Source organism: Eschrichtius robustus, chromosome 10 (assembly GCF_028021215.1).
Source record: "Eschrichtius robustus isolate mEscRob2 chromosome 10, mEscRob2.pri, whole genome shotgun sequence".
In the NCBI taxonomy this organism is placed as follows: Eukaryota; Metazoa; Chordata; class Mammalia; order Artiodactyla; family Eschrichtiidae; genus Eschrichtius; species Eschrichtius robustus.
The window spans coordinates 49,066,591-49,093,090 of record NC_090833.1 but is presented as its reverse complement, the minus strand read 5'-3'; the positions used below and the strand labels follow the sequence as shown (position 1 = coordinate 49,093,090).

Here is a 26,500-nt window from a genome sequence, read left to right as displayed (position 1 = left end):
TGAAGGAACAGTCTCCTATACGCATTTAATGTATGACCTGACTACAATCAAATCCCAGTGCAAGACGCAATTCTACTTAAGTCGACGTAAAACCAATGTCCAGTGGATTGAGTGTGATCACTGTTCCTTGGGGCCACAACAGGACATGTGGACTTGGACAGACATAAGGCAGACGGCCAGGTTTTTCACTACAACTTTGCAAAGAACAGGGTTGATATGGGTCTGATGAAACAAGTTGCAAACTCAAGTACAACAAACATTTATAATTATACAACAAACAACTGTGGTTACAAACACCCTAGAGATGGGTGTATCAGATTCTATGCCAGATGCCTTCACATATATTAGCTCATTTGTCATGATAACAAACACATTTTTAAAAAGATTATTAAGATTATGGAGGCTGATCATAAGACAAAGTGGTGGAAACCCTGCAAGAAACACATTAGAATTTCCCACCCATTCATTTATTTTTTAAAAATTTCATTTGACAATCAATTAATAAAACACTTGCTATATTTTAGGCATTATTCTGCATGCTTTATAACTTTCAGCTCATAAAAATATGAGAAAAAAAATAAGGTGGTGTCTTAGCTCAAACAGCCATAAGACAAAATACCATAAACTGGGTGGTTTATATAACAGACATTTCTCACAATTCTGGAGGCTAGGAAGTCCGAGATCAAACAGCCAGCTGATCTGGTTCCCCAGTGAGAGTCCTCAGCTTGGCTTCAGATGGCTACCTTCTCACTGTGTCCTCATAAGGCAGAGAGAGAGGAAGAAAGGTCTCTGCTGTCTCTCGTTATAAGTGTCTCACCCTTGTGATCTCATCTTATTACCTTCCAAAGGCCCCATCACAGTCACACTGCAGGTTAGGGATTCAACACATGAATTTTGGGGGGACACAATTTAGTCCATAACAGGTGGATTCTATTATGTCCATTTTAGAGGTGTGTAAACTGAGGCACAAATAGGCAAGTAACTTGCCCAATGCCACACAGCTAGTAAGAGAAAGAGACCTCAGAGCCTGGATTCAAACCTAAGATTCCATCATCTTAACTACCGCATTGTGCTCTTTCTCACGGTGAGGGAGTTGAAAGTTACATTAGAGTCATGAAGGTTTGAATGTCCAGACATCTGTATTTAGACTACCCTTGTGTTTCATTCTTTTGTCTGGGTCAGTGGCTCTCAAGTGGTGATGTCCATAAGTAATACTCTTTCCATGATATAAAGACTTTTGAGAGTAAGTTGGACCAGAAGTGATTTTTGGCCAACATGCTTACTTTAGAACCACATTTGTGTGGATAATACATTCAGTGTAAATGGAAAATGTATATTTATCACCACAAGTATAATGAAAGAAATTTAAAAGCCCAGTTTTTATTTTATTTATTGTCCAGTGGTGCCTTTGAAAATGAGTAAACTAATATTCTTTGGAAGGGGTATGAATAATTCCAGGCCAGGAAATATCATTTAGAGTGCCCTGGGCAAGGCGCTTCATCCCACAGGCTTGAAGACTCGATTTAAGCCCTCCTTGGGTCTCATTTACCCCGGTTAACTGTGTAAACAGTCTGTTTTTAACCCATGGAAACAGAGATTTCTCTATTTCACTAGAGTGTGTAGATGGGCCCAAGAATAAGCAGTTTGCTTAGGCACAGCTGTTTACACCCACCATGACTGATAGCTTCATTTAACATAGTAGTGTTGGGTTTGCAGTAGGATCTCTGTTGAGAAGAGGCTGAGGACCAAAATAGTGTACAATCGAGGAACAAAACCAAATCTTGTTTTGCTATGTGTTATAAAGAATAGACTATTATTTCATATTACTAGGTGAGTGAAGGAATTGGCTATACTGACAGTTGCCACGGATATACACTGCTCCAGCTGGTCCCACATTACAATAGGAACCAGTGATGTCAAGTCGAGGAATATCAAATGAAGGGGTTTGGCTTTACTAACTGGTGGAAGTCTGTGTGTCAGCATCTGAGACCAACAGAGATGTTCACAGTCGTGTTTATGTGCTTCAAAATGCAAGAGACTTGCCACTGTATGGCAGGTATACAGGGCTAAGTGGGCAGAGGGGTGCCAATAATACAGTCCTTGCAGTCGCTTTCATTTAATTAATTAAATGTTCATATGAATTAGTTAATTATTTTTTAATACCTATGCCTTGTTTAGGCCTGGCTCTAGTCTAAGTTATATTTCCGCAGAACTGACCCAGAATATTGACCCACAAACAATGGTTCATGGGACTTAATTTATTTTATTTTGAGATTTAAAGAGATAAAGTTAAGGATGTTTCCATATTTTTGTAGATTTGGTGATCTGAATTATGTAATGCTCAAGATTTAAATTACTTTAGATTCTTAGACTCTTTATTCGTGTAGAATCATCTTGCTAGGCAATCCATAGCTAGCCTAACTTAAGATATTGTACATGAAAAATAATAAAACTGCATTTTAAAATATTCTGTAATTCAGATTTTTTTTTTCTAATTTGATTCATCTGATAGTTAAACTTAGCAGAGTTTTAGGTCATATTATTAAATGATACTTTAAAAAGTTAATTTGCTGGAGAGCAACATTTGGGTACTTTTTTCTTCTCTGCCTAAGAGAATCTGGGTGTAAATTAAGTAGACTGAACATCGGGCCATTATGACATGACTACTAACTGTTCGATAGAGTAGATCCAAGCACCAGATGTCCACTGAATGGCCAGCCAATCATTTAAGAGTAGGAAGAAGCTAGCCAATTGCAAATAAAATACTTGATTCCAAATATCTCCAGCATAGAAACATCTGAAATACCTTCTATAGTCCATCTTCCAGTCTTTCACATTATGTTTCTCTCAGTCTGTTCCATTATCATTCATTCTCTCTTTTACTTCCTTATTTTTGAAGAGATTATGAGGTCAATTTTCTATTCCATCAGAATAACAATGTCATTCATTTTGAGCTGGCCAGAAAATACAATGTCCCCTTCTTGTGTGTCCTTCCAATGCAAAGCCCCTAGCAGCTGTACTGAGGTTTGACAGGAAAAGCCTCTCCTCTCCAGATTATTGGGTGATTATCATACCTACCCTCAAGAGTACTGACGCAAAGATATATGAGTTGCTGATACATGTAAAACTTTAGACAGTGCCAGGTACACAGTGTGCATTCAGTAAGTGCTGGCCATTTCTATAAGAGGCCCTCTAGCTGGTAGTCTTCCAGTCTAGACTCCTGACCCAGCTGCCAGGGTTCAAAGTTCAGCTCTGCCTCTCAAAATAGCCATACACTTTAGGCAAGTTACTTATTAGGTCAGACCATATGAACTTTCTGAGAGTAGATCATTTTTGACCTACAAAAACGGCAGCTTCACAGGGCTGAACCTAACACGAACATAATATTCTCTGTGCCTCAGTTTCCTTACCCATTAAAAATAGAGGCAATGGGCTTCCCTGGTGGCGCAGTGGTTAAGAATCCGCCTGCCAATGCAGGGGACACGGGTTCAATCCCTGGTCTGGGAAGATCCTACATGCCACGGAGCAACTAAGCCCATGCGCCACAACTACTGAGCCTGCACTCTAGAGCCTCCAAGCCATAGCTACTGAAGCCCCATGTGCCACAACTACTGAAGCCCGCACGCCTAGAGCCCATGCTCTGCAACAAGAGAAGCCACCCCAATGAGAAGCCCACGCACAGCAATGAAGAGTAGCCTCCGCTCGCTGCAACTAGAGAAAGCCCGTGCGTGGCAACGAAGACCCAATGCAGCCATAAATTAATTAATTAATTAATTTAAAAAAGAGGCAATGACCCTACCTCATAGGATTGTTATGGGGAATACATGAGTAAGCATTCATAAAACATGTGGGACAATGCCTGATTACAGAAAGTGCTATTTAAGTATTTACTATTATCATTTTTATTACCCTCACATCTCACTACTGCTTGACACAAACTTTTCCCAAGGATAGCCTGCTTCTGTCAATCAGCCTTTCTGTCTTGCCTGCAATGCCCCTCTCTCTCCTTCAAAGCTTGGTCTCAATTCATGTGATCGACTCCCCCACTCTATTCCATTTCTGCCATGTCTCTTGGCATTTGATTATTCACTAAGGACAAGTTATTTTACATCAGCTGACAGTGGTTCCCATGTTGTCTTTGTCTTCTTCATATATTGACCCTGGAGTGTGAGGGTCCAGGAAGGTTATGACATTTCTCCTGTTTTAATTGTATCTTTTCATGTGGTGATTATTTTATATCTTTAGAAAAATTAAGTGATCTTTAAATGTGGGACCCCTAATGTCTTCCTGTGTTTTTTAAAAAAGACTTAAAAAAAACCCTTGAATAATGGGCATCCACATGCCAAAAGAAATAAACATTGACCTAAATCTCACACCTTATGAAAAATTCATTCAAAATGGGTCACAGATCTAAATGTAAAATGTAAAACCATAAAACTTTTAGAAGAAAACACAGGAGAAAATCTCTGTGACCTTGGATTGGGCAAAGATTTCTTAGAAATGACACCAAAAGCACAACCCATAAAAGAAAAAAAACTGTTAAACTAAACTTCATAAAATTTAGAACTCTTCTCTAAGAAAGACATTGGTAGGAGAACGGAAAGACTACCCACAGACTGGGAGAAAATATTTGCAGAGATATATGTGATAAAGGACCTGTGTCCAGAATATATAAAGAACTCTTAAAACTCAACAACAAGAGAGCAAACAAGTCAATTTAAAATGGGCAAAAGATCTGAAGTCACTTCACCAAAGAAGACCTATGGGTGGCAAATAAGCACATGTAAAGACGCTCAACATCACTAGGCACTAGAGAAATGCAAATTAAGACTATAACAAGATATCACCACAAGCCTATCAGAATGGCCAAAATAAAAACGAAACAAAGAGGAAGAAGAACAACAAAAGTGACAATACCAAAGAGGATGTAGAACAATCAGAACTCTCATACATTGCTGGTGGGAATGTAAAATGGTACGATCACTGGGAAAACAGTTTGGCAGTTACTCAAAAAGTTAAACATAGAATTACCACATGACCCAGAAATCTCAGTCCTAGGCATTTATCCCAGAGAAATAAAAATTTATGTTCACACAGAAACTTACACGTGAATGTTTACAGCAGTTCTATTCATAACTGCCCCAAACTGGAAGCCACCAGAATATCCATCAACAGGTGAATAAGCAAACTGTGATACATCTATACAATGGAATCCTATTCAGCAATAAAAAAGAATGAACTAATAATACAAATTATTGATATGCAACACCATGGTTTACTTTCAAGGGCATTTTGCTGAGTGAAAACAGCCAGTCTCAAAAGGTTACATACTATACGACTCCATTTATGTGATATTCTGGAATATAGTTGTCAGGGATTGGGGTCAGGGGGAGTCTGATACAAAGGAGTTTTTTGGGGGTAATGGAATGACTCTGTATCCTCATTGTGGTGGTGGTTACAGAAATCTATGCATGTATTAAGACCCACAGACCTGTATACAATCACCACTACCAAAAGCCAATTTTATTATACGCAGATTAAAAAAATATAGCTCCTTGCTTATTTTGATCCCTAGATCTACCTTGGTCAATAAAGCAGAAACCTGAAAAAAAAAACTTGAATAATTTTAGGTTTATAGAAAAGTTGCAAAGGTAGTACAGAGAATTCCTGTGTACCTTTTACTCAGTCTCCTTTAATGTTAAGGTCTTAAACAACTATTGTGCATTTGCTGAAATGAAGAAATTTATATATATTGGTATATTACTGTTAACTAAACTCCAGACTTGAGTCAATACTTAATCAGTTTTCCACTAATGTCCTTTTTCTCTTCTAGGATCCCATCCAGGATGCTACGTTGCATCTGGTCATCAAGTCTCCTTAGTCTCCTGGTTTGTGACAATTTCTCAGTCTTCCTTGTTTTTCATGATCTTGACAAGGTTTTGAGGAGTACTGGTCAGGTGCTTTGAAGAATATCACTCAATTTGTGTTTGTCGCATTTTTTTCCCCTCATGATTAGACTGGGGTTATGAAATTTAGGGACGAATACCACAAAGGTCAAATGTCTGTCTCATCATATTCTACTGAGGGTAAATGACACCCACATGACTTCTCACTGCTGGTGTCAACCTTGATACCTCCCTGGGTTATTTAACAAAGTAAAATTTTTACATAGAACTCTCGACGTATTAAAGTTCCCAAGAGACTCTTCAGAGATAGTAAGTAGCAAGATTCCTAAAATCACAGTATTTTGAATTACCAAACATGCTTGTTCAGTTGTTATCAACCTTATCAGACCCAACACCTCTTTTTTATAGTAAGTATTTTCTACTGCCTCCTTTACTGTTCTGAAATAAAATTATTGATGGCATAATTTACCTGTATGCATAATCAGAAAAACCAGAAAAATCAATATAATGTCCTAATTTTAAAATAAAGGGAAAATAAAAAGGCCAGTGATTTATAATATAATAATAAATATTTCAATATATAAATGCTCAGGTCTGACTATTCCACAAGCCACAGTGAAGTGGTCAGATGCTTACACCTACATGAAGAATCTCCACGTATGAGAGAGACACAAATGCAGACTGACAGAAGACTCAAGTATAATGGGCAGGATGGTCACTGGTGAGTTGATTTTCTAAAAGGGTGAACAACCCTTGGGAAAGTTCCAAAGCAAACAAAATACCACTGCCGTCAATCTTCATGGTGGTTTCATTCCTGGAAAAATTTACTGCTTATTAAAAACATGCAAAAATATTGTATCTTTAAATGTAAAACAGAGCTAGGCTCAGATAATCATAACCAGGTTTTTCACCTACATGAATGCCTGCAGGGACTCTGGAAAGCTGTGTGGGACAGAGAACAATGCTTGATTGTGGGAGTGGCCTGTATATAGCAGGACAGGGGCCCTCCCTGGACTCCACCTACTGAATGCCAGTGTCCCTCCCAATCAGGGAGGGCAAGCAAAAACACTCCTCGAATTTCAAGATAAAATTTCCAAAATATGGAGGCCATGCTGCCCTGTCAAGACCACCACTCATCTAGTTTAAGTCCAATCAATTCACTCCACAGCAAGGGGCTGGGTTTAGGTCCACGTAGCCAGCATACGAGGGCAAAACTTAGCCTGAAATTCAGGTCTGTGCTCCTATCCTGCATGATTTGGTGCTTGCTGAGCCCTCAACAGTACCCATGGTAACTGTTGGATTGAGGCTGATTGATCAAATCATGCAATTCACATCACATACACCAACACACACTTACATAAGCATGCACACATATATACACCACCACAACCACCACTGTCATTACTATAGCTAAATTCCTGTACCAAACCCTTCAAAGATTTTCCATTAAATGTAAGAGAAAACTCATATCCTTACACTGGCCTAGAAGGCCCTGGACAACTTGACCTTCATTTGCTCTTCAGTTTTTTTTTCAAACTATATTTTCCCCTATATGTTATGCTTCTACCATGCTGGTCTTCTCCCAGTTACTGGCAAGAATTACCTCCTTCCTACCTCAGGGCCTTGGCACAGACTATTCCTCCTCCCTGGGTTCTTCTCCTGCTCGTTGCTTGGCAAACTCCTACTTATTCTGCATAGCTTAGCTCAAAAAGTCACTTCCTCAGAAAGCCTTTCCCTGAGTCTCCATGTCTGATGTTCTCATATCACCTCTATTTCTTGAACACACACTTAACAGAGCTTATGATTAAGTATCTCTGTGATTCTATGCTTGTTATCTGATGCCCCCACTCAGATTTTACTCATTACTGTACCCCCAGCACCCATCATAACGCCTGGAACAGAGTAGGTTCTAAACATTTGCTGAATCCATGAATGGATGAGAAATTGTGTTAGCTGTCCAAAATGACTTTTGGGTTGGCTAGAAGGCAGACACAATAGGGCAAACAAGATCGTCGTTTTTCATTATGATCAGCAGCAACAGACTCTTGGTTCTGTTTTGCTGTAAAGAGAGAGAGGCATACTATTATTTGAGACAGATTGTTTTGGCTTAACTGTTTCAATGGGCTTTGTTTGAAAAGAACACAGTGGAATAGAGGATGCTGGAAAGCACCTTGTTGTTTGGATGACTCAAGGCTCCTGCACCTATTTGGAGCTGGCTTCCCTGCTGGAAGGGAACAGAGGCTCAAGCAACAGATTTGCAAACTTTGGCTTTATAGGACTCAACCCTACAAGCAACCGCACTTCATCCTTTCCCTGTTTACTACCAATAACACCTTATCTCTGATTAGTCCTTGGTATTGTGCCTTTTAAAGTGCAAATTTTGGGACTTCCCTGGTGGCGCAGTGGTTAAGAATCCACCTGCCAATGCAGGGGACATGGGTTCGAGCCCTGGCCCAGGAAGATCCCACATGCCGCGGAGCAATTAAGCCCATGCGCCACAACTACTGAGCCTGCACTCTAGAGCCCGCAGGCCACAACTACTGAGCCTGCGTGCCACAACTACAGAAGCCCGCGTGCCTAGAGCCTGTGTTCCGCAACAAAGAGAAGCCACCCCAAGAGAAGCCCATGCACCGCAACGAAGAGTAGCCCCCACTCGCCACAACTAGAGAAAGCCTGCACGCAGCAACGAAGACCCAACACAGCCACAAAAATAAATAAATAAGTAAATAAATAAATAAAGTGCAAATTTTGTTTCATTCTTTCCCAAACTTCCAGTCCTTTGGGTATCACTTTCATTAATTTGGCACATCTGCACATCACCAGGGTTATTATTCATTAATGTTTTCTTTGAACACATCACACCTTGACACTGATGCAGATTTTAGCTTCATCATAAACACTAATATGCATGAACTCCTGTATTTCTTGGGCTTATTATACTCATTGGGGAAAGACTGCTCTTTTTCTTAACAGTGTTCCTGGGGGGAGGTTTACCAAGCCAGACCTCCTTACTGTCCTTAATTTGTTAAGAATACTGAAGCACAGAGAGGTTCACTAACTTGCTCAAGGTCACAGAGTTATCAGAGGTGACAGAACTGGGATTCAGAGTTCCTGGTTCTTGGTTCCATCATGGGCTGTCCCTGCTACAGTAACTCAAACCATTCTTAACTGAGTTCTACATGCATACCAGGCACTCATTTGTAAATGTGAACTGCTACGGGACTAATGATCACTCCCCAAAGCAAACTTTTCTGTAAGATTTTTTTCCCTGAGTACGTTATACCCAGTGCACAGTGCTGGTATCTCAGGGCTAACACTTTTTAGCTGCCTCTTCCCAATTTGTAATCTTCTGACCCATCTGTGAACACGTCTCATTTACAAGTGCTGTATTCTTGTTTACATTACTAAGATGTTCACAGTTTTGATGATGGATGCTATCTGAGATACTCATAGCGACAGGTAAATCTCCTCTTTGGAGGTACAATGTGTTATTCATGTGGGTGTCTAATTCATCCATGATGGGTGCTTCTGAGAGTGTCCAAAGTATCACCATCCCAGTGTCGAAGGAACCCTTCAGTGAGGCCACAGGATGGCTCCAACAGTGGAGGCAGCTCCCTTCCTGATCCTGGAAGCCACCGGCTTCTGGAAGATTCCCTACCCTCCTATCAGCACATGGTGGCATGCTGTTTCCTGAATGACTGCAGAGTTGTTGATCTGTTCTTAAATCCAGTCCCTAACTTAGAATTAAGCCACACATTTGCACCCAGGATTTCCACTATGGCATGTTAATACCAACCTGAGCTGCTTTAGATCTTAAACTCTAGTCACACTGGTATCCTTTCTGATCCTAGTTAAGCACAACTAATAGATCATTTTTACCACATGGCTTTTGTCCTTGCTGTTCCCTCTGCTGGAATGTTCTTTCTCCAGTTCTTGCCACACTTGTTTTCATCATTCATATTTCAATACAACCTTATCACTTCAAGGTCTTCCCCTGACCATTCTATGTAAAATTGTACCCTAATTCCTTGCCCCAATGACTCCCTAGACTACTACTTGGATTTATTCTCTTTATGGAACCTATTACTATCCCAAAGTATCTTATTTATTTGTTTACTAATTGTCTACCTCCCTCCTGCCCCCAGTAGACTATAACTCCCACTAAGGGAAAGATGAGGTCTCTCCTGTGTACCACTTTCTCTCCAGGGCCAAGTAGAGCACTTGATAAGTAGTTGCTAAGTAAATGAATGCATAACTGTGGTCCAGTCACTGGAGCAAGGTGCAGGGGAGAAAGAAGGCCTGTGGAATCAGATGGAAGCAGCCTTCTGTTACAGTGTAGAAATGAGAGCACTGACTTAGCAGTTAGACAGGTCTGGGTTCCAATTCCGCCTCTGCAACCCTGGCTGTGTGCCCGAAGGAAGTTATTTAATCTCTGCTCTTTCTGTACATCAACAGTAAATCAGGATTAAGTGGGTTGCAGTATATCCTGTGCCTGGTCTGGTGCCAGCCACTGTAATAGGATCTCAACAAATGTTAATTGACTTCCCTTCGCCTAGAAATGCCAGAAGAAACCCATGAAACTCATGACACAGCCTTTGTAACACACCTGACAGCTAATAAAGCACTCAGGCATCCTTATATTTAGTACAATCTGCTTAAGGGCAACTGCTGTACATTTTTCAAAAAGCAGTGACATTTTCGACATTTGGTTATCTTATGTAGACTCCTGACAGGTTGTATAATCTTAAATCCACTGAAAAGAATCTAGTCTTTTAGTGCCTGACCTGTTTGATGGAGATGTCCCCCACCCTGTATATTCAATTACTCGCTGTATAATAGAACCGCATGTGCCATACACAGTTCCTCTGGTCGTTGAACACTATGTTCCTCAGGTGGCATCCGTGACTTTGAAGTACTTGTCAGCAACCGGCTTTCCTGCAACAGTACTGCAACCACTTAGTTCACAGTGGCGTTTTACTTCTAAAGCCCTTGTTCAGAATATTAAAAAGGGCATGCCACAAACTCTATTCCTTTGCTTCAAGGACTGTGATTTTGTAAAGCTGGATCCTGTGGTCTACTCAGGAGAGAGTCACTGGCTCCAGCACAATGTTTAAAAACGGTTTTGGATTTGGTCCAGTGGTGTTAAGTTGGTCAGTAACTGTAACTATTGAGTCTGATTATGGGGAGTGTGGTTCTCCTTCCTGCTTCATCTCAGATGATGAGCTAGACTGATTGAACTGGACAATTTCACAGGACTTCTGAGGTCACTGAAGCCACTTTCTCTGGTCATGCAGGATGATCCTTTCCTATTAAAAAATCACTGACATCTCTCAGATAAAAACTTGGGAAGTGTTTGCTAGATTTTACCTGGATCAGCAAAATATTTGGTGAATTCTGAATGATAAGTTAAGACCTCTGGGTTCTCCTCATTCTTCACTGCAATGGTAGCTGGATTTATTCCATCCAAAACTGGTCCCCAAGAACAGGTGATGGGACCTACTGGTGTTTGCTAAAAGTGGCTTGTCATGTTGACCACTCTGACACCATAACTGCATGATGTCCTAACTTGGTCTTTGGTCTGAAGATCAAATGAGTGAGCAGAGTGGAGAAAGATGTGAAACTCTGTAAGCAATGGCAGATGGGGGCCTAGAACACTGTTCCTGGCATCAGGTAGTGAGGACTTGGGATCTTTTCAGATCTGTCCTTTAGGACTTTGCAGATGTTGACGGCAACTACCTTGTGCCATTTTTTTTGAGAAGCAACAATAAGTTGAATTTTGGATTCTAATAAACCAGGTTTTCTCAACCTCAGCACTACTGACATTTTGGGTTGGAAGGTTTTTTTTGCTTGGGAAGTTGCCCTGTGTAGTAGCATCCCTGGCCTCTACCACTAGATGCCAGTAGCATCTTCCGAGTTGTGGCAAACAAAAATACTTCTAAGCAGTGCTAAATGTCCCCTGGGGGTGGGGCTGGGGGGCAAAATTGCCCCTGGTTGAGAACCAGTGAGGCAGACCTAACTGTGGGAGATTCTGCGGTCACAAGAAAACTTCTTTGAAGGTATTCCAGCTTCTGCTGGCTTTCCCGGGGCTTTTTTAGACCTTTGAGTTTCCTGGGAAATAGATTTTTAATGGACCTGAAAATAAATAAAGGATGAACTAAAGGAAAAGGTGAGAGAGGGTGGTACCTGAATGCATGTGACTCCTCCCCTCTGTCTTCCTCTCTCTCTTTTGCATCTGTTAGTCTCCTAGCAGGAAGGGGCGGGGTGTAGGTGAGGAGAAACCTGGCTGAACTGGAGAAGCAGGAGTTGGGAACTCCAGCACCTGCAGCCTGAACTGGGGGGAGCCTGAGGCTTTTAGAACTTCAAGTAGTCCTGATATTTAAATTCAGGCATCAGCAATTTATTGCAGACAGCACAGAAGATGGTTTTTGGAGGCAAGCCGGGCATCTGCCAGGGCCCTTGGCAAAACTGCAAGGTAGGCATAGCTGCTTCTGCCACCAGCTCTCTTTCCGAACCTTCCCCACACCCCGTCTCACTTTCCCTGCCCTCCAGGCACACAGTCGCCTCATGATGCCCTCTGGCTGCTCAAAGTCTGCCTCACCCTCCGCTGGAGCCATCTGCTTCCTTCGTGACCTGCCCCCATTTTAACTTTCCTTCCCTGAATGATGATTTCAGCTGTTTTGGGGGGTTAAGATGAAAGATTCAAATACTTCACACTAAGGGGAGAACAGTCAGTAGGTTTAACCCATTCAGGGGATGTTTTGACTCTTCAAAACTTGCTATTTCTCTTTTAAAAGACATTTTGGAACAAAGGGCTTTTCTATGGCTCACCGAGCTTCCCTGAAATGAGCATCATGGTTGTATACTTTCCAGCCACAATATCCCCACTCGGCATTCACAACCTGCGAATTCCATAAACTACAGCCTTAACTTAGAAATGAGCTCCACACAAGGTAAGCTGTACCTTTCCCATAAGAAAAGATTCAAATTCCTTAGCCTGGCATACAAAGGCTTTACAATCTACGTTTCTAACCTCTTCTCCATTCATTGACTCAAATATGGTGAAAAAGATGGACACGAACCCCGGCCTTCACCCTCCCAAAATGCATATAGTCCAGTGGGGGATACACATAAGAAACCAGAAAAAAACAATATGGTGCCATGTGTTAACCCAGGGTAGGTAAAGGAGGCTTGGGAGCACCTTGTAAGGGGGATTAACCCTAACTGACCGGTCCAGGGAGGGAGTCTCACTTCTGTGCTGTCTCCACATGCCTACACCTGGCATACCTTGTCACCTCTCTCTAGCTTTGTGCATGATGGTCCCTCTGTCTAGAATGCCCTCTTTATGATCTGTCTGGGAAACTCTTAATACCCTTTATGATCCAGCTTAACTGTTACCTCCAGGAGAATTTCTCTGGCTGTACTTTGCCTTCTCTTGTTTTTCCGCTTCAACATGTCCCCCTCACCCCACCCACCCTCAAATAAAAGTATGTTCTTTCCTTTGAGCTAAGTCCTTATACATCACGTCTATGGAAATATATATCATACTGATTTGTTTACTTGTCAATCATCCCTATTAAACATTTTTCGAAGCCAAGGCAATAACGTATGTTTCTTTTTACTCCCCAGCTCCTCGCACAGTGCCTGGCACACAGAAGCGCTCAGTAAATGTCACTGAATGAATGAATCCATTCTAACTAGAACCTAGAAAATGTGATAGCAGCCTGTCTGCTTTATTCCTTTTTATATTACATTGTGAGATACATCATATATACAGAAGAGTCCATAAAACATATATGTCCAGTGTAAAATGAAAACCCATGTAACGACAACCCAGGTCAAGAGATAGCCCCTCAGGTTTTGATCCATCAGTGGATGTCATGTACTTGAACTGGGTGTGTCACCATGGCAAGGACTCACAATTCTATACCTGATCTGAAGTTACTGGTGTCTTCTGCCAAGCATGCCCTCATCTTGAACCTCAGGCCTGATACTCTAGACACCAAGTATCTGGCTGAAGGCCAAGCGATTCAGTCAAATGTCACTTGCCAGACAGAGTCTGAAATCTAGCGGCAGGAAGCTCTTCACTCCACTGGACAGTATCTTGTAAAAGATCTTGAGCACCTAACTTCCCCCTCCTCACTGAGGCTGCAGGCTTATTTGGACTCTTGTCACATTTGAGAAAAAACAATTAACATGTGAATCTTGCTGGCCCTGTCTGTTAATAGTTAACCTGTGTGGAGGTCAGTCTATTTTTTGGTTGTTGTTGATACAGGTCAGTTAAAATCTTGCCACGTTATCAGAAGGGATGTACTCTGCTCTGCTTTGAGTGGAAATCAGCCATCTGCCTCGTTGCATTTGGTCAGAACACTGTGCCTGTGGAAAGGCCCGTAGTTACAGGATGCATGGCAAGCACCTCCAGTGTGGCACAACGTGGAGCTGGCAGGGCTCTCTGTTTGGGTCTCATCCAGTCCCACTGCTGGGCTCACACAGCTCTCTCTTCCTTCCTCAGCTGCCCTCAACAACCAAATGCCTACCCTCCCTCCCTCCCTTCTTTCCTTCCTCCCTCCATCCCTCCCTCCCTCCCTCCCTCCCTCCCTCCTCCCTTCTCTCCCTCTCTTCCTTCCTCTCTTCTAGCTACCCAACAATCAATCTCTGCACATAGTCTAGAATGATGACTTGTTCAATAAATATTTCTTGAATGTGGCTGTAATTCTCTTCTTGAATACAAATTCAGCTAAATTGCAGGAAGTTATCAACTCTAGGATCCCATTTGAGTTCACTTTTCTGTGTGTGTGTGTTTGAAGTATGAATCCATGATCACTACATTTGACTTAACCCAAATTTTAAATTCCTTTATAATAAACTTTTCACCCTCTCAATTGAAAATTTTCAAATTTCTTTATGTGTATCATTGAAATCTTCTTTTTTTAAACTATGTAAAGCAGATAACAACCTTACTTTCTTTCTATTCCTTACGTCAAGGGGTTTATTTCATGCACCAACTGTTTTCTGAGCACCTACTTTGTGCCAGACAGTTTGAGATGCTGAGGCTACAGTAGGGAACAAGGCAGATGTGTTTCCAGCTCTCACAGAGCTGGTGTTCTGAAGGACTAGAACTGAGCTGTCCCATAGGGTAGCAATTAGCAATGTGCAGCCCTTTAAATTAAAACTTCAATTAATTAAAATTAAACAAAAATTCAGTTTCTCATTCACACCGGCCACATTTCAAGGGCCCGCTAGCCACGTGTGACTAAAAGTACAGGACTAGATCAGTTCCACCATCACAGAAGATTCTACTGGACAGGGCTATTCTAGAAGAATTTGCAAGACCTACTACCATTCTCAGAGTTTAGGAAATGCCCGCAGCAACACCATGAGACGATTTATGATTCCTTCACATTCCCTTTGAAACACAGAGATTACATCTAGCATGCCTGGCGCCAATAAGTTTATTTTTATTTGGGGCATCCTGTTTTTACTTACAAGATGGTTAAATCAGTGTGGTGGGATAGCACTATGAAATACTCATTCACATTTCCTGCTTGTTTTGCAAGCAGGTAATGGCTCTGTATCAGGGAAGGAGGGGTTGCAAGGCACAACCCAGAGACAGCCTTTGAGTCTCTGGCTGCTTTTGTGGTCAGGATGTACAAGCTCTCAGGACTTTCAAGCATTTGTAGAAGGGGTAACAGAGAGAGGAATTTGGGAATAGATGAAATTATGCTGGCAGGAGCAAGACTGGAGGGGAGAGGAAAGAAATGTCTGTCTGTGTATACGTGTGAGGGTGTTTGGGAGTGAACGCCAGCTTGCATGTGCTTTGTGGGCTCAGGCTGCGTGGTTTTCCTGGCAGTTCTTTTGTGGGTAGCAGGGCCCCAGAGGGAGCAAGTGTCTAGGATTTGGGACTGTGGGGAGACCTCATAAGTCAGCTACACTTGGAGGGTCACACTGACAGGCATAATGGACATTTTAGCAGCAAACTGTGTGGACAGATTACTCAAAACTACAACCTGTTCCCACCCCCCAACATTAACCCACCTCAGGGAACGTAAAGAGGGTTGAGCCTGAGGTCATGATTTTCCCCCAGCATAAGGGGGTAGGTGTTCAAAAGAGAAATAAGCAGAATTATAATAAAAAAAAAAGTTGATTTTCTGGCAGCCTCTGCGTCTGTGATCTGGGAGCCACACCCATTCCTCAGGCACCAGAGCAATTTGTCCCCAACACAATTTTGGAAACCTGAGCAATGACCACTCTAGTCTGCCTCTGAGACCTAGATCTCATCAGCCTCATCTGGCCTCTTATGCTACTAGGGCTCCAGTCTCCAGCTGCCTCAAAACTCTGGAAAAGTTATTCCCACCATACCTTTCTTACCTATGATCCTCTATATCTGCAATGCAAACTCCTCTGGTTAACTATCCTGCCTTATGCTACTGTCCTCATATGATGTTGTGCTTTCTGCCCACTGAATTTTCCCATTTCTCCCTTTCCTCCCTTTCCCCAGAGCCTTCTGGAAAACCCTTACCACTGAACACAAACTCCTCTGCTTTCTTACACTTATCATAAGAACAATACCCCATTTTCTTGGCTTAGCTAAACCCATTTTGTAGGAAGACACCACCTCCCTGTAACCTTCTCAAATGGAAATCCCACATTTCTGCTCATCTGCCAGTGTGGTTCCCATAAGTAATGTCTGCATTCTCGCTGATACTCTTTGCCTCTTCTAAACCACTGCTTTTCACTGTTGTGCAAAAAGCCCTTTCTCCTTTGGGTTTCAGGTCATCCTGCTCAAAGTCTTCCCCTCTCTTGTCATTATCATGGACACTTCAACATCTGTAAGTGACAAACACAGAAGAACCTAGCTTCATGACGTGTGACCTTGATTCCAGCATATCCTAGAACCCATCCTTATAGCCACTCCTGGACCTTATCATTATCCTAAATTGTTCCACCTCTCAATTTTGAAGGCCAGTTTACCATTCTCTGACCACAGCACGTTATCATCACTACTCTCAGGATCCTTAGTTCTCAGTGTCCTTGGTGTTCAGGTTAGAATTCTAGTCCTTTGATTTTTCTTTTTTCCTCCTAGGTACTTACCAACATTGTACCTTTATTTTCTTCACCCTCCATCCTAGACCTTATAATGCATAATTTTAAGAACCCTTGCAAGCCTCTTCAAAATCCCTAGGCCCCTTTCTTTCTGCTGTAATGGCACAACAAATCTTCAATCTTGACTGAATCCAACTATTTGTTTTTCCTAATCTGGGCTGCTGAGTCTTGACTGAGAAAACAGACAACCTAACTATGCAAAGAGGCAGCCCTAGGCAATTCTTTGATATGTATGGGTCAGTGACTTTCCTGAGGGGTGATTACAAAACGATACTCTTCTTTTCCAAGCCTCATTGCATTGACACCCCCAGCCCCATACACATACAACACTTGTCTCCTTCCCTTTTCCCTGGTAAATGCTTTGCCTTGCTACTCATTTACTCTTAAATCACTGTAATTGATTTTTACACTCCCCACTGAAATGCAAATTCTCTGGCCAAAGTCACCAGTGACTTTCTAAAGGTCAAACTGAATGGACTCTTTTAAATATTCACCTGGTTGCACTCTTCTCTTGCATTTGATACTGTTGACTCCTCCATTCTCAGTGTTCTGCTCTGGCCTTCTCTTCTCTCTCTACTTGTGCTCTCTGGAAAGCTCACACACTCCCATGGCTTTGACTGGTGGTTATATTCTTGACCCCCAAATCTATATCTCCAGTCCAGCTTTTTCTACTTAGCTCCAGAGTTCTATAAACAAAATAGTCTTCTTCATAATTTTTTTGGAATTCCAATGGAAACTTCAAGCTCCATCCAAGCCCAAGTGAACAAGTCCCCTTCCCCCCACAGTTCCTCCTCCCTGCTCCTCTATCTCAGTAGATGACAGCACTGTTTAGACTGAGCCAGAAACCTTGGAGTGAACTTCATCTCCTCCATCTTAAATCCTCATCCACTTCCTGCACTCCCGCCTTCTGCACCATCTGACTTCTATCCAGGTCCTTCTGATTTTACCTTCCTGAAGTTTCATGCTGCCTATCTTCTCCATCCCAACTGCTACTGCATTAGCTAATGTCCTCCCACCTTCCATCTCCATCCCTTTTATGGACCCTTTACATTTTGCTTGATAGCTCCAACTAAAACATATATCACATCATGGTACTACCCTGAGCAGGGAGTATAACTCCGCTAAGATCTATACTCCTGTCTCTCTTCAGACCCATCTGTCCTGCTTCCTGCCTCCTGCCTCTCACCCTGCAGTCAGCCATATTAAACTACCTGCTGTGCCTGGAACTTTCCATGCTAAGTCTCGGTTTGGAATGTCATTCTTCTCCTTCACACCCCCCTGCTCCCATCTGTCTAGCAAATATCTACTTAAATTTCAGGGCTCAGCTCAACCTTCCCACTCTTTGCAAGGCTTCATCTACTGTGCTCTTCCTTTCACCCCAGGAAGAACTGACTACTTTCTTTCTGGGGCTCCATCTCCACATATATGGACCACGTCAGTCTGCCTCTCCTGGACTGTAAATTCCTTGAAGACAATGTCTCTGTCACATGCATCTCTGTACCTCGATGCTCAGCTCATAGTAGGAACAAAACAAATATTCATTGACTGAGAAATGAACAAATTAAAAATGGAGCCTAACCTGTGAGCAAAGGCTAAAATCAGTATGATGACAATGGAACAAATGTTGGTTACAGTAGTGAAATGAATCATCACAATGGCCTGTCTGCAGATAGTTCTGCTGTTTGTAAGCCCGCTAACCCTCAGGTTGCATTAGTAAACAAGTCGGGTGGGGATTCTCTAGAGTGTAAGCTGACTTTCAGGGACAGAAAATGGGGGTGGTGCCTCATATTGGCTTGCTTCCTTAGCAATTTGCAAAAACAAAACCCAGCAAAACAATACCCCCTTTCCCAAAAGTTGGCACAGGCTCGAGTTTGTCTTTTCCAAAATACTTTCTTTCGTCAGGGAACACTCCCCACGCCACAACTGTCAGGCATAGTGTGCTCTGAATCCATTAGAGAAGGTCAGTCCTGAATACCAAACAGATGCAGAGCCCTGAGTTTCCAGAACTGGGGTCTATGGATTGAAATGCATAACAATAGTCATCTTCTCTGTTCTTGCTGTTCTAAGCTTCACCATAAGTAGGCATATTTTAGAGACTGGCCTTGAGCTATCCACACCTGAAGTGAGCAACAAATGATTTGAGACAGAAAAGTAATACAGGAGAATGTCTGAGCTTTACATGCCCATGCATGCTCCTTGTTTCCTGACAAAAACAACACTTTAAATCCAGTCAACATCACAGAGACAACAGGCCTATAGAGTTTTTGAACAGCAAAACTTCAGTACTAAATAAATAAATGAGCAAAACCAAATCAAACCAAACAACAACACAAATATCCCTCTTACTCCAGATAACCTATTACTTTCAGATGGAAAGGCCCTAGGCAATAAGGGAAATAAAATGTGATCCATGCATTAAGTAGGTTGGATAGTTAATTTAGGGTGAATAGAAACGGCTAAATAATAAGTTGTCATGGTAGAAAGTAAGTTTTGGACATTCTGCTTCCACATTACTAACCAAACTTGTGAAAATACTCAGAGAGACAGAAAAAAGGACTAAATTTAGATGTTGATTTAATGTATTCAAGAGCATGATTCATTTTCCCCCTGCCCTGGTACAGCCTGGGGAATCTGTGTGTATGGCAGGCAACACAAGGATGCCCTGTAAATAAAGGGAAGTCTCATTCATTCAGAGGCTCGAGGAAGCTAGAGACACCCCATTTTCTCTGCCAACAGAGGTGAACTTCCAAGCACCTCACACACAAAAACGTAGAACCGGATTTCTTAGCTGGCGAAAATCCATCTAATTTTAGCTTTGCCCCCGCCTTGGCATGAATGTGCTGGAAATTTATTCTGCTGCTCCTCTACTCTCAAGTGGCTTTTTTCCCCTCAGGCTCCAGTGGGATCCTGACCAGCTCTCAGAAGCCATGCAACATGGGTCATTTAATGAGATGCCCAGAAGGATATCATCATTCGGTAGCAATGCTTTTAGCAACCTGGAGCCCAAGTCCCCTCACGGTAGCCCACAGATTGGGTCTTAGAGAGCTAGTATATATAACATAAATACCTGAGATGATTTTGGGCTATGTGAAAAAAAACAAAAACCAGAAACCCACCAATCAGACAATGACAGCAGGTTCAATTCCCATCCATTAATCAGGGTGTTAGGCAAAGTGTATAGACGAGCAGATCATCACTCTTCCTTCCTGAGTTTCATTATCTGCTGTTTCCAAACACGTTCTTGCACTCTCTTCTGCTCCCAACACCAAAGCACATGTTTTAGCCTCTACAGATAATTGAGATTAATGCTGGACTATCGTTTGTGTTAACCCAACTTGGCTTAGAGGTCAAAGTATATGTCATTTTGTAAATTTACATTCTTTTTTCTTCTTTTTTTCCTTTTGCTTTTAGTCTTTAAGCACATTTGGAAAGTAACCTTAGAAGTCTCATTCTAGCTTTTTTGGCCTTATTGATAGTCTCTGGGTTTAGGACTAACTACAAGAAAAAAATGGAATGTATATTAAAAATCTGTAGTTGGGTAATATTGCCTCCCAGAAGTGAGGGCATTAAAGCTGTCCTCCCTTCTGAGGTGTGAGACAGATGTTAATAACCCACCCCGAGGGCCCCAAGATACAGCCATATACACTCATCTTAATTAAGAAAGATTATTTCTGCAAACATGAAATAGGTTTAACAATTTTGCAGCTAAAAACAAAAAGAGTTAGACATGGAGCGCGTGCATTACGTTAGAAATGAGCTGCTCTGAGAAGGTGTGCGAGAATGAGCAGCACTTGGAGAGGTCCCCACAGGGCACATCCACAGGATGGGGTTGGTGGACCCTGGGCAGGGCTGTGGGTCCAGGTGGATATGAGATCCAATCAGCCTGAATACATGCTTCACAAACCGACCTGGACACGGCACGGAAAGTAGGCAAGACACCGCAGGGCAGCATAAACGATTTGTACCTTTCTCAAATAGCTCGGTACTTGGGTCTCCTGGACAGTTCTGAATGTCCGGGCAGGGCCATCACCCAATCCCCCTTTGGCCCACTCAATGCCATGACATGAGAACCAAATCATTTAGAGGACAGGGATGTTCAATGACTTTGGCCAAGTGTAATGACAGATTTGGGGGCAGTGTTCTATGCCCATTTGAGAAAGGACAGATACTCTAACACTCTAGACAGAAAACTGGCTGATTTAGCTTAGAACAGTGGCCACCATTGCAGCCAATTTCAGAATATCAAAAAGGAAGGTAAGTGGTCGGGGGAAGGGTGTCACGAAGGTTACATCCATCCAAGGCTGAGTTGGCTACATACTGGGATATGTGGGATATGGGGTAGAAATTTATTCTCACACACATAGAGCACCACAGATCTAATTAACAATGTGGGAAATCTGTATTCATACTTCACTCACACAAAACACTGCACTTCCATCTCCAGGGTTTTTTCAAGTTCTAAACTACAATCAGCCCTTCTTTCAAAATAACAATAATAGAACCTCTGATTCAGCCAGATGGTGGTGTTTGTTGCACTAGGCTGGGTTCATAGTACAACATCAATAAATGGCCACTTGTAGACGGACGGACAGAATCCCACTCATAAAGCACACCTACACCTCCCTCCTTCTCCCATCCCAAAATGTTGCATTGTCAAAAGACCCATGGGGGCTTAATTTCATTTGGGGAAAGAAAGGAAAGATAGAAAAAGTAAAATAATGTAAGCGGAAAAGCAATTTCTTGGGGAAAAATAGCACATTTAATCTCTGAGGAGAATGATCATAGGTGGGCTTTTTAAGTGTTGTTTTGTGTTTAGGGACCATCTGAAAGAAGGAATTCAAAAGAGTTTTCCCCAGTCCCTGGAAAGCTGTCTTGGTGAAGGCTGCACATTGTCAAAGATATTCCAACTGGGAGATGGAGTTAAAATTCTTGCTCAGTGAGATGGCTAAGTCTCATGAAATGAGTATTTGTTCCAATTAGGTGTTCCAAAAAACCTTCTTGCCTCAGATAACTCACTGTGAGAAGGAAAGAGTATTTGTTCAAAACCCATCATGGAAGGGAAAATGAGAGACTGGTGTGTCCTGTGGCCAGTGTACACATGCTCTTCACAGGCCTGTAGGACTCACACTTTTTGGTGCTTTGTCCTTATTTTCCTGCTCTCAGTCCTACCTGGGACTGGCAGGGGTGGGGTGGGGGAGATGCTGACTAGTCTTTGCTCCTGTTCTTAATAAGCTATACTACCTAGTTATGTAACCCTAATCCATGTCCATAGTCCAGAGCTCAGATGGCTGGCCTGTCAGCAAAAAACGTTAGAAAAATGTTAATTCAACAATGTTGGAAGGATGTTATTTCTAGAGTTAAACTCCTCAGGGAAAACGAGAAATGGTTGCTCCCGGGATTCAACTCCTCCACACTGAAAGATATTTCTTTCCTGATGCTTTCTTCCCAAATAATTTCCCAGTGCCTGGTATGTCCTGACATTTTATCCAAATAAAATGCTGGAACAGACTCCTAGGACACAACTATCTTCAAACTCTATACAAGAAGGGTGTTTATTACAGAGAATCAGCATCTATTAGGGCATGAAACATCGGGGGCCTGCTGGCACTCGCTCCTCACAATGAATCACTTCATGATATAGATACTATTTTTTTTTCTGGCATTTACAAGCAAGCAACTCATTTTATAACCTAAGGCATTTTCCATACTTCCAGGCAATGAATACTAGCTTCTTTTGAGTCTCAACAGCACATAATTTAAGACAGTGGGAAAAGGAGCTGGAGAATAGTTTCCAGTGCAAGGAAAACATGCAGATGTTTGCCCTCACTCTTGAATTCTGATGGCGAAATTGAGAATTGTTTATTTGTTCTGAAGTCAAACCCAAGGAATTTATTTTTTAAAGGCTGGGGGCTGGGGTAGGGTGGGGAGTAGTGACATAATATACTCCTAATATTGAAATATTCAACACATGGCCCTAGGATCTTGAATCCCCAAAGAATTTAGACCTTTTTAAATGGTTCATTCTTGATCAAATTTGGCACATCAGATGTCACAGAAAGGACATACCTGAAAAAAGCACCCGAGGACTACTTTGCTAAAATTGTATATTCACCTTCTGTAATTGTTTTTTTTTCTCCAAGATAGCAAGCTAGGAATCAGTCCTCTATCTTGAGCCATTTATTGAAAACAAACAAATGAACTTGGAAAAGATATGACCCAAATGAAGTTAAATACCTGACTTTGGTGTATGAGAATCATAAACTTGCTTACGGTCTATCTGGTCTGCAAACACTTCCCCATAAATCATCCAATAGGGCATGTAGAAGATGTTCTTGGCCAATTTCCATGATGGCTCCTCGTTGGGAAACAGAATGGCTTGCCTGGCGACCCCAAAACTCATCAGCACCACCAGCATAATGATGACAAAGTACATCATGTCTATCATCTGCAACGGTGGGGAAGCAGAGGGAGAAACAAAAGAAAACCAGAATGACTGAGTATTCCTGTGGTGCTGACATTGATGGAAACCTTTGAAGGAGGTGCACTTTTGAGACTGCTGATAAGGGATGTTGACATAGGGAGCTGTGTTCAGGTAAGAGAACACCTGGTCTATTGAAGCCAATGTCCATACAAGCTTGTCAGTAACTCAAAAATCATTTAAAAAAAAAAAGAAAGCACATGCACAATGGAACCCCTTCATCTTTCATTATTTTCTGTGGGACCTAGTCAAGACTAGGCATGAGAGTCATATAACACAGAGGCTTGAGTCTTTATATTAATGCAGTACTAACTTTTTTTCTGCTCCTGGGAAAGGCAAATGCCCTTGCTGGGTCTCTTTCTTCTTAGCAAAATTGGAATTGAGATAGTTGAACTATTTCAACAACTATTGCAATGCTGTAAATTCCCTAAATTCTGAAAGGCTTATGGAGAGCTGAAAAGCTCAAGAAAATCATTTGTTAACAAGGCTAGGACAACCCAAATATCCACCTTATACTGTCTTATCCTTGTGGCCCCTACCTCACTGAATGGTATTCTACCACAAACCAGTCTCAGAGAACCACTTCTTCTGTGCTTTCTTCTGCAGTGCATCCTATCAGTTACGGAGCGTGTTTTTGTAGGCATTAGAATCAGGTAGCCTAATGGCCCATTCCAGTGTTTGCTGTTGAAATGTTGGATTTTCATCTCGACATGTTTATAAAATTCTCGACTCCATTTAAGTACAGTGTTATCTCTTATCCCTCTTTATTCCTTTCTTTTTTGCTTGTTTTCATGATACATGTTATCTGGGATCTGTTTCTCACATGCCAAATTACTTTCCTTTTATCACCGAAAGTAGATGAGGATGTACTAACTATTATTTTGCCTGGCCAGAACCCACTGCCTCCTTCTTTCAGAAACAGTTCCCACCCATTTTGGCCCTAAAGGTAGGTGTCTTTTCCAGGCTGGGTTAATCATGGTACCTTGCCCTCTGGCAAGTGACAGGAGGTAGGCATGCGTCACAGACAAGCCAACCAGAATCCCTTCTTTGGATTTTTTTTTTTTTTAACTGAAGCAGGAGAGAGAAGCTCCCTTACTCTCTCTGTAATGATGTGAATTCAGAGTGTCTGAGGCTGAGTCTCCCACTAGTGAAACTGACCAGAGTGAATGAAGCAGCTATTCCAGACAGAAAGAGTGGGCTGTGATGGTAGTTGGGGGCCTGGCTGCAGTAGCTTTTAAGCCCAGTTCCATCATGCCCTGCTGTAAATCAATCTACCCCTCCTGGGCTTAAGCTAGTTGGAGATTGGTTTCTATCCCTTACATAAAACCACCTAATACAAAAGGCTATCTTTTCTTGGATACCAAATTTCCTGAAGGAATGCCCATCCACAAAGAAAAACTGATGATAATTTTATAAATGGTAATGAAGGCTTTAAATTAGTTTTAAAACTTTATTTTGCAAGACTACATTTCATGGTGCCAGTTATTGGAATTAAAACATTACAGCCTTCCTGTATGCCTTAGGACACTGGGGGCTCAATACATTTTAGGCAAATTAATCAACTTTCAAGGCAACTTAAAAATCTCTCAAGTATTGTCTGACTTTGAATCTAAATAAGAATCTCTCAAAATTTGACGTTCATTCGTAGTTGTTCACTGTCCTTAAAAATATATGCTGGTTAATTATTCTTTTCACAACTTAGTGGCCTCAGAACTCTCTTAAAAGTGAGCAAGCCAGCTGTGCTGAAACAGTTTTATAGGGAATGTGGGTCTATTTCTCATCCTCTCTCTCTCTCATAAAATTCCTTCATCATTTATTTACAAAAAGTTCTGTTAGTGAGAAAACACAAATGGGTCCTTCATGTTATATTTATTTAGACTGATGAAAAGGTGGGTGGGGAGAGGAAGGTGTGTACTTATGAGACTTAGGAACTAGTCTGACCCAAGAAAACTCAGCCAGTAAATACAGCAACTGTTCTAATCTAATTTCTCAGGACTGTTTTCATTCAGCTTGATTGTAATATCTATTCAAAGGGTCAAAACAATCAAAGAAACATTGTTCCCAAACACTCAACTTCATATATTTCAAAGGAGTCTTAGCTTCCATACAAATACTGATATCTGTTGCAGTGAACTGCAGAAACAGGACATTATTAGTGAGAACTAGGTCTGGCTACCTTTATTTTTATTTTTTATTTATTTTTTAATTTATTTATTTATTTATTTTTGGCTGTGTTGGGTCTTCGTTGCTGCGTGCGGGCTTTTTCTAGTTGCGGTGAGCGGGGGCTACTCTTCATTGCAGTGCGTGGGCTTCTCATTGCGGTGGCTTCTCTTGTTGCGGAGCACGGGCTCTAGGCGGGCGGGCTTCAGTAGTTGCGGCACACGGGCTCAGTAGTTGTGGCTCACGGGCTTTAGAGCACAGGCTCAGTAGTTGTGGTGCACGGGCTTAGTTGCTCCGCAGCATGTGGGATCTTCCCGGACCAGGGATCGAACCCGTGTCCCCTGCACTGGCAGGTGGATCCTCAACCACTGTGCCACCAGGGAAGCCCTGGCTACCTCTGTTTTTAAAGCTAAGTTGTCCAAGTGGTTTAATATGAAGAGAGCTGATTGTGTCTCATTCTTTCAAATACCCTTTGGTTGGTTTCTATAGAGGAGAGTACATACTGTAGCGGTTAAGTATGTGTCCTCAGGTGTCAGACTACCTGAGTTTTCACCTTGACTCTGGTAGTAAAAACAACTAGGTAATCTTGGGCACGTTGTTTGGTCTTGTTTCTTTGATTTGTAAAGTGGGGATAATAATAATAATTTATATTATTTTTGTAAGGATTAAATGAGATAACGTGTGAAACAATGTGGGTAGTTCTCAGGAAAAGTTTATTATTAGAATTGAAAGGAGGTCAGGCTGTGGAGTCAGATAGACAGGAGTTTGAATCCTTCCTTTGTTCCTTGTCTAGTTTCAGTTTGTTCAATTATGAAATGAAAATACTAAAACCTATTTCATGGGGTTGTAATGATGA

The 26,500-nt window shown here is 41.8% G+C and overlaps 1 protein-coding gene across 18 annotated transcripts in view; it reads right to left on the bottom strand.

Annotated features, from left to right (window-relative positions):
* Positions 1–26,500, bottom strand: part of TRPM3 (transient receptor potential cation channel subfamily M member 3) — an 829,755-nt gene that overhangs the window by 29,635 nt on the left and 773,620 nt on the right. For all 18 annotated transcript variants that reach the window (XM_068553750.1, XM_068553755.1, XM_068553753.1 and 15 more), the window contains one exon: positions 23,277–23,451. In XM_068553750.1, coding sequence (XP_068409851.1) covers positions 23,277–23,451 — 175 coding nt within the window. The remainder of the gene's footprint in view (positions 1–23,276; positions 23,452–26,500) is intronic.